This window comes from Sitophilus oryzae, unplaced genomic scaffold (assembly GCF_002938485.1).
Source record: "Sitophilus oryzae breed Bouriz unplaced genomic scaffold, Soryzae_2.0 scaffold_1084_pilon_pilon, whole genome shotgun sequence".
NCBI classification, from domain to species: domain Eukaryota; kingdom Metazoa; phylum Arthropoda; class Insecta; order Coleoptera; family Curculionidae; genus Sitophilus; species Sitophilus oryzae.
The window spans coordinates 616,929-626,070 of NW_022145709.1; the positions used below are offsets into that span (position 1 = coordinate 616,929).

The 9,142-nt window shown below is 37.5% G+C and overlaps 2 protein-coding genes across 2 annotated transcripts; both read left to right on the plus strand.

The window, feature by feature from the left end:
- The first annotated feature begins 484 nt into the window (after positions 1-484).
- On the plus strand, positions 485-3,523 carry LOC115880849. The gene has a single exon (XM_030898164.1). The coding sequence runs from the start codon at positions 485-487 to the stop codon at positions 3,521-3,523; it is 3,039 nt and encodes a 1,012-aa protein (XP_030754024.1).
- A 155-nt stretch (positions 3,524-3,678) lies between these two features.
- LOC115880856 lies at positions 3,679-5,583 on the plus strand. The gene has a single exon (XM_030898175.1). The coding sequence runs from the start codon at positions 3,679-3,681 to the stop codon at positions 5,581-5,583; it is 1,905 nt and encodes a 634-aa protein (XP_030754035.1).
- Positions 5,584-9,142: the final 3,559 nt, after the last annotated feature.

Genomic DNA, 9,142 nt, shown 5'->3' on the forward strand with positions numbered 1-9,142 from the left:
GTCGTCTTTGTTTTTTTTAATTTCGACTCGATGTTTTATAAGGAGACAATAATTTTTGTTTAGTTAGTTGTCTCAAAGTTTGTAATTTCAAGTGACAATAAACCGAAAGTATACAGTCCACTGAACATTTTATTTCGTCGATGGTTTATTTGTTTCCTTAAGCCAAGGGGAAACTACATTTTGGTCACTTCGTCCGGATAATTGGATTGGAATTTCATCGTCGACTTGCTGTGCTGCAAGAGCTGCCTGCTGCCATTTTGGATCGTTGAACCGGCGTTCGGTCGGTAAATAAGGTGGGTCCATTCCAAATTATTTCCTTTTTCTGCTTCCTTGTAGTTGTTGGCAATTTTCGTTACTATCAATAGTGTAATTAGTTGTTTTTCGTCGTTTTACTCATTTCGGGGTAAATATTTGGTTGATATTATTTCGCCTATTGATAATTTTGATCGTTTCGTAAGCCTGATTTTTGATTTTCGTAAACATTATGAGTGTAGTAGTCGAGAACATGGATGTCCTTATTCGAAAACGCGGATCATTTAAGGCAAAGGTCACTCATTTTGAAAAATACGTCGCAAATTTGGAAAACACGTATCCAGACAAAATCGTGTCGGATCGCGTTACATTTTTAGACTTGGAAACGCGTTATGAACGGTTTTCACAGGTTTTTGATGAATTTGAGTTAGTGCAAAACGAAATCGAAGAGTCTAGTGATCTTGCTTCGGTAAATTCGCAGTATGAGGAACGCGAAAATTTTAATGATGCTTATTTTAGGTTGATGGCCAAGGCTAAATCATTTCTTGCGGATGATAGTATAGATAACGTGAAAAGTAGTGGTAGGTCCGTTGCGGGTTCGGTAGCCACGCAAAATACAAATATTTCGCAAAATTTGGTTCAGGATTTTAAACGAGTTAAACTTCCAACCATCGAGATTCGCACTTTCACAGGTGAATACGGTAAGTGGTTAGAGTTCCGTGATACCTATGTATCGCTAATTCACGAAAATGATGCCTTATCGGACATACAAAAATTTCATTATTTAAGATCATTTTTGGCGCCTAAAGTGTTGGAAGTTATCGCGAGTTTAGGGTTTACAGGGACAAATTATGAGGCTGCGTGGAACTTAATTTACGCTCGTTATAATAATAACAAAATTTTGATTCAAAATCATCTTCGCGGTTTATTCACGTTAGACAAGATTCAGGAAGAATCTCCTTCGGTGCTAAGAGACTTAGCAGATAATGTGGATAAGCATATAAGATCTTTAAATGCTCTTGGGGAAGACACCACTAATTGGGACACCTTGTTAATTTATCTCGTTTCGTCTAAATTAGATTCCATGTCACTAAAAAAGTGGGAAAGTGCCAAAGGTGAGGCCAAAAAATCGTTGTTGCCAGATTTGACTAAATTTCTTCGAGATCGAGCCAATTTTTTGGAATCGTTAGAGCAGGCAAAGCCTGACAAAAAGTCAAATTCGAAATTTAGGGCAGGGATGGAATCCAAATATAATAAGCAAGGTAGTTCAAGGTCTTTTGTTGCGACAGGGCAATCGTGTTGCTATTGTAAAAAGGAGCATTTCATACAAAACTGTCCAGATTTTGTAAATTTAAGTGTGAATGAGAGAATTCAGGAAGCGAAAAAATTGCGTTTGTGTTTGAATTGTTTGAGAGCTGGGCATGTTTTAAAAGATTGTCGTTCGATTGTTTGTAAAATTTGTAAGTTTCGGCACAACGTGTTGTTGCACATAAATCGAGAAAAGGCGGCGGAAACGACCGCTGCTGCCGCTGCTACCAGTTCCTCTACTGCAGAAAAGGAGGAAACTGTGAATTGTAGCTTCGCTTCGCATAAAAATGATGGTGTTCTTTTGTCAACTGCGGTAGTTAGGGTCTTGGGAAAAAACAATAAATGGTTTACAGCACGCGCTTTATTGGATCCTGGATCGCAGAGTAGTTTTTTGTCAAGGTCATTTGTGGACAAGCTTTCAATACCTGTAACTAAAGTAAATATCAACATTTGTGGTTTGAACGAAACTGAGTCTGCGGTTTCTGGAAAGGTGAATGTTAAGGTCCAATCTCGTATAAATGACTTTTCGTTGGAATTATCCTGTTTTGTTATCCCTCTCGTTACAGGGTCGTTGCCCAATTTCAAGGTCGACAGTCAAAATTTGAATATTCCTGCAAATGTTTCGTTGGCAGATCCTACATTCTGCACAAGTGGTCCTGTTGACATGCTGATTGGAGCCGATTCCTTCTGGGATTTGTTATGTGTAGGCCAGATCAAACTAGGGCCCAATGGACCATTTTTGCAGAAAAGCAAACTCGGATGGATAGTGTCAGGAAAGGTGGCTCGGCTAAATAACTTGGAGGGTACAACAGTTTGCAATTTTGTTAAAACTGAGCAAATAGATAGGCAGTTATCGCGGTTTTGGGAAATAGAGGAAGGCGTGGTTAGAAAACCACAATCTGTCGAGGAAATTGCCTGTGAGAAACATTTCGTCGATACGTTTTCTCGAGCGGCCAATGGAAGTTTCGTTGTTTCAATGCCTCTCAAGGGCAGCCTAAGCCAGCTCGGCGAATCGTATAATGCAGCCAAAAAGCAATTTCTATCCTTGGAACGAAAATTCGAGCGCGATCATGAGTATCGTGATTTGTATCGTGATTTTGTCAATGAGTATCGACGCCTAGGACATATGACAAAAGTGTCCGATCCTAGTGCATCTCAGTTTTCGTTTTACCTTCCTCACCATGGTGTTCTGAAGTTGTCCTCGTCTACTACCAAACTTCGAACTGTTTTTAATGCCAGTGCCAAAACCACCAGTGGTTGCTCGCTAAATGATCTTTTGATGGTTGGCCCAACCATTCAGTGTGAACTTATCTCTATTTTGTTGCGCTTTCGTAAATTTCAGTACGTTTTGGCGGCTGATATTGAGAAAATGTATCGTATGGTGTGGATCGATACTAGTCAGCGGTGCCTGTTACGAATCCTGTGGCGTGACAGTCCAGACGAAGATATCGAGGTGTACGAGTTGAACACTGTTACATATGGGACTTCATCGGCGGCTTTTCTCGCCATTAGGTGCTTGTACCAATTGGGAATCGAATTTGAAGAAGTTTCTCCGTTAGTTGCCAATACAATAAAGAATCATTTTTATGTCGATGATGTGCTAACTGGTGGGGATACTATTGAAGATACCCTGAGTTTAGCTAACGAACTTTGTAAAGTTCTAAAAGGTGGTGGTTTTCTTCTTCGCAAGTGGGTGTCAAACGAACCCTCTATACTCAAGGAAATCGAATCTGCAGATAACAATGGAGTAGTTGATATTGGTTGTATGGAGAACAACAAAACATTAGGTATGCTTTGGAACGGCGAAGGAGATCATTTTTTCTTTTCGATTGGAAATCAGTCAAGTTCCAAGGTCACCAAAAGAATCGTATTGTCAGAAATCTCCCAAATTTTCGACCCTCTTGGTCTCCTTAGTTGTTGCGTAATCTTGGTAAAGTCATTTGTAAGAATGCAAAAGTTGTAGAGCTGCATGTATTTTCGGACGCGTCGTCTTATGCTATGGGAAGCTGTGTTTATATTCGAACGATCGATAATCATGGTAATATTTTTGTCAAGCTTTTGTGCGCTAAATCAAAGGTTGCTCCCTTAAAAATACAGACAGTCCCGCGTCTCGAGCTTATGGCAGCTGTGTTAGCTGCACGTCTCTGTGAAAAGGTTCGGCAATCCATGGAAATTGAGTTTAATAGCATCACATTTTGGACCGACTCGACGATAGTTTTGGGCTGGATAAACACCTCTCCGCATTTATTGCAAGTTTTCGTCGCCAATAGAGTTAATTCGATCCAAGAGCTCACAAATATTGAAAATTGGAGGCATGTGCGAACCCAGGACAATCCAGCTGATTGTGTGTCACGTGGCGTGAAGCCTCAGGAGTTGTTAGAGTTCGAAATGTATTGGTCAGGACCAGATTGGCTTCGAGAATCCATAGAAAGCTGGCCTGAGCCTCTTGTAGTGTCCAGATCTAACGAGTTGCCTGAATTAAAAAGGGTCATTTTTGCAAATACATCTACGTTAGATTCTGAGTTTATAGATTTGTCTAGGTTTTCCAATTTAACTCGATTGGAACGAGTGATTGCCTACTGTATTCGTTTTATAAATAATTGTCGTAGAAAAGAGGATGAAAGGTTATCGAGTTCTTTAAGTTGTGATGAAATAAGTCATGCGTCGTTATTATTAGCTAGGTTATCACAACGTCAATCATTTTCCGAAGATCTTGTAACATTGTCCAAGCAAGGGCAAGTAAGTAATAAAAGTAAATTAATAAAGCTTCATCCATTTTTAGATGAAAACGGTTTAATTCGTGTCGGCGGACGTTTAAACAACTCAGATTACGTATATGAGAAAAAACATCCTATTGTGTTGTGTTCAAAACATGTTTTTACTAGGCTTTTATTCGCTCGTGAACACAAACGGCTACTGCATGCTGGCCCACAGCTCTTATTAGCTGTTATTCGGGAAAATTATTGGCGCATAGCAGGACGTAGTTTAGCTCGTAAAGTTTTCCATCAATGCGTAATTTGTTTTCGAAATTGTCCCAAAGAAATTAGCCCGGTGATGGGTGATTTACCAAAGCGGCGGGTCACACCATCTCCTCCATTTTACGTAACTGGCGTAGACTACGCTGGTCCCTTCCTAATCAAGGATAGACAGGGACGCGGCTGTCGCACTTCAAAGGCTGATATTGCGGTGTTTGTATGCTTTGCCACAAGGGCTCTGCATTTAGAGTTGGTAAGCGCTTTAACCACAGAAGCCTTTCTAGCTACTTTGAAACGCTTTGTAGGTCGGCGGGGAAAACCTGCACAAATGTACTCAGACAACGGTACAAATTTCACAGGAGCTTATAATGAGTTATCTAAATTAGCGGATTTTTTACAGAATAAGGCAAATTCAATTGTCAAAGCTATCGAGAATAAAGGCATCTCATGGTCATTCATTCCAGCTAGTTCTCCACACTTTGGTGGGTTGTGGGAATCGGGCGTGCGAACGGTCAAATATCATTTGAAACGTGTTGCGGGAAACGCATTATTAACTTTCGAGGATCTGAGTACGCTATTGATAGAAATTGAGGCTGTCCTCAACTCGCGTCCCATGAGTCCTTTATCTTGTGATCCCTCTGATTTGACACCTTTAACTCCCTCCCACTTTTTGATTGGCCGACCTATGGAATCCGTACCAGATAGAGATTACACGGCAGTACCAACCAATCGCTTATCCCACTTTCAACGAATTCAGCAAATGAAAGGACATTTTTGGACCAGATGGTCGTTGGAATACATATCCGAATTGCAGAAAAGGCAGAAGTGGACAACGCAACAAGGCCTACTTGAGGCCAACGATTTGGTGTTAGTCAAGGAGGACCACCTGCCTCCCCTCCAATGGTTGCTTGGACGAATAGTGGAGACCCATCCAGGAAAGGACGGAGTAGCTCGTGTCGCCACCATCAGAACAAAGCAAGGCACTATCAGGCGTTCATTTGCTAAAATTTGTCCCTTACCTAAGTGTATTGGCTCTAATAATAGTTAAGTGTTGAAAGATGCTCTAGACTTTCAAGGCGGGGGGCAATGTGAATAATTATTTGCGCTATACGTGGCAACTGCGCCGTCTCTAATTATTTGTGCTATACGTGGCAACTGCGCCGTCTCCATACATCGTCGCATTGCGGCGGTAGCCGAAGAAGAGCGAGGCCCCCAGGCAGCAGTCGAGCACAAGACGTTAGACCAAACGCGTCGTCTTTGTTTTTTTTAATTTCGACTCGATGTTTTATAAGGAGACAATAATTTTTGTTTAGTTAGTTGTCTCAAAGTTTGTAATTTCAAGTGACAATAAACCGAAAGTATACAGTCCACTGAACATTTTATTTCGTCGATGGTTTATTTGTTTCCTTAAGCCAAGGGGAAACTACATAGTCCTTATACTACTTTATTATAAGTCGAATACTATGTAAAAAGGATAAATCCTTTACAATATGGCAACACCGATTAGAGGCGAGGTCGCCTATTCAATCTTCTATTATCTTGTAGTACGCGTCGCACGTGTGTAGTAAAGCATTGTTGCCGCTACTTCTCTCCAGCTGAATTATTGAATTTTCTTAGTTTGTAGTCCTTGAATGTTTATTTTATTTACTTTTTGTATTCAAGAACTATAAAATATGGTTCGCCAGTGCCAAATTTGCAAAAAATTTGACTTAAATGATGAATTTGAGTCTCGAAACGACTTTCGACCGGTAGGCAACTCTCAATTTACCAATTGAGAGTCAGTGGCGTTGTTGTAGAAAGGCGCTTATTTAGATAATATTTTAGTAAAATGTAAAATCTGAATTTTTTCTATTACATAATCATTTATATAAAAGTTTTTGTAACAAAATCATAATTATAACCATGTTATTATACAAGATAAATTATATTAGGCATCGGTTAAAAAATTAATCATGTTTTTATTGAAAATATATTCCAGTTTATCCTAAAACTATCTTCAGAATCTAAAATAACATACAAGAATTTTAAAATGATATTACATTATGAAACAATATTTTTTAATATACCGGGTGCGTCTCAAAAGTCACCCCTATGACTTTCTGTTATTTTTTCAGATAAAAAAAAGCAGATTTGTATGTTAGTCTATGACATAAATTAGGATTGACTGACACATTATCAATTGTTTTCGGTCATTTCCTGTTTCACCGGAAATGACTACAACATTTGATTTTTAAATAGCACTCTCGGTATTTTTTACTTTATTCGATAGAAAATGACACTCTGAATAGAATGACATATCATATGTCAACTTTTGACATTGTCGCTTAAAAACAAATCGTATTATAAATTTCAATCCAGGGTGCCACGGCGGTGTCAAAAACACTAAGTTTTAATCAAGGAGCATTGGAAAAATAGTTTTGATCGTCTATTGTTTTTCGTGTCTTGTCTAGGCCGGTTAAAAGATGCACAAATCGTATTTTTAATCATAAGTCAATTTTCTAAATGGAACAAGGGTGACTGATTAGCATATTTTGCTAATCAGTCACTTTTATTCGAGTGAAATTGTCGTTATGAACCGCGTGTTACAATTTCAATTAAACCATATGCGAAATGACATTCTATTCAGAGTGTCATTTTCTATCGAATAAAATAGAGATATACCTAGGGTGTGAAATATATACCTAGGTAGTAAAAATCAGAAGTTATAGTTATTTCCGGTGAAACAGGAAGTGACCAAAAACAATTGAATGCGCCAATCAATCCTAATTTATGTCATATACTAACATATCAAATCTTGTTTTTTTATTAGAAAAAAATAAAAAAAATTATGGGGGTGAGCCACTTTTGGGACGCAGCCGGTATAATAAAGACAGTACCGGGTTAAATAAATGTAGTTTTCATTTTATCCACTTCCTAAAAGCTTGCTTTAATGAAACAGATCTCTGTTTTCTCTAATTTACATAATAAGGCATCACTTACCAGAAAAAACAAATTACAACAATCATGAAGTTTTTTTCTTTCCATGTCGCCGATTCTATTATATTATCTAGATCCTGTTTTGATTAATATTACGGCTGTAAATGTTTGACTAAAATTAATAATTAATTTATTAATTTCAAAAATTAAATAGGTAATTTCGATTATATATTAAATTTTTTTCTATAACATGTATTTTATTATTTTTATCGCTTTTGAACGTTTTTTTTCTAAACTTTTATTTAAAAAACCTCTCCTAAATATTAATAAAATATAAAAAAGTTAAATACGATATATTTTTTATCGTTACGACGGAGACAACCTATCTATCGCTCGTGTCGCACTCGTTAGAGCGTTAGAGCCTAAAACAATAACACAACAATAACAAGACATTGTCTGACCGCATCTTCCAGCTATTTATGAATGAGATGCTCAGTATATATTTTATTTTAAGTCTATGGACGCTAAAGTTTACTCACTAGTTCTAAAGATAATGTTAAACAAAATGAAATATCAAACCAGTAAAATGTATTTTCACTTTTAATCTGGACCTTACAAGAACATATCAGATTATGATAAAAAAATGTTATTTATTTTACTGTTACCTTATAAACATAATTATTATCAACAGAACAAACACAAGCTTTATTTACTGTTAATATATTAGGTTAGAAACCTTCAGTCCTTATGGTTAAACGTAAAATTGCCAATCATTGTCACACTGTCAATATCGTTAAACGAATAACCAGCAATAAACCTGTTCATTTCAGAGCCAGGATTACATTTTAATCATCTGTTAATGATGCCAGCGTGGCTAGCTGAACGGTAATAACCTAAAAACTTAATGCTCCCATTTTAGTTTACGTTGAATTGGTAATCATCCATTACATTTGTGCAGTAAAACCTTAATCAACTTATCCAATTATGATACTCCCTTTACCATCCTTTACCTATAAATTAATTGAGTTCTAACTGGTATATTTTGAAATTCAGACAGCTTTAATTGCAGATATTTACCCTATTATAAATTAGGGTGCATCTAATTTTTTTTTTGGTGCACTCTAATATCCACGTGAACGATAATTTTGTTACTGTGAAAATATCTGATCGTGATTTTCTATTTCCCATTTAAATAATAGAGGAATTTTTTTTTTTAAATTTTATTCATCATCATCATTTAGCTTATATCATACTGCTGAACAAAAGCCTCCCTTAACTCTAGCCATTTCTTTCTAACTTGTGCCGCTTGAATCCAGTTTCCAGCCACCCTCTTAATGTCATCTGTCCATCGACTAGGAGGTCGTCCTCTGCTTCTATAGGCCTCGTATCTCGGTCTCCATTCCACAAGTCTCTTTGTCCACCGCCCATCTGTCATCCTAGCCACATGTCCTGCCCAATTCCATTTAAGATATAAGACAGATATCACCGCATCTCTTACTCCTGTTCGATTTCGTATTGTATGATTGGGTATTTTATCTCTGAGTGTAACTCCCAACATGGACCTTTTCATTTTCCGTTGCATGACCTGTATTCTACCGTCTTCTTTTTGGTCAAAGTAAGTGTTTCAGCTCCATACGTGAGGACAAGCAAGACACACTGGTTAAAGATCTTTCTTAAACATATGGGAATAT

Coding starts and splice junctions, on each gene's coding strand:
- LOC115880849 (XM_030898164.1), top strand. CDS start 485: ATGAGTGTAGTAGTCGAGAACATGGATGTCCTTATTCGAAAACGCGGA.
- LOC115880856 (XM_030898175.1), top strand. CDS start 3,679: ATGGCAGCTGTGTTAGCTGCACGTCTCTGTGAAAAGGTTCGGCAATCC.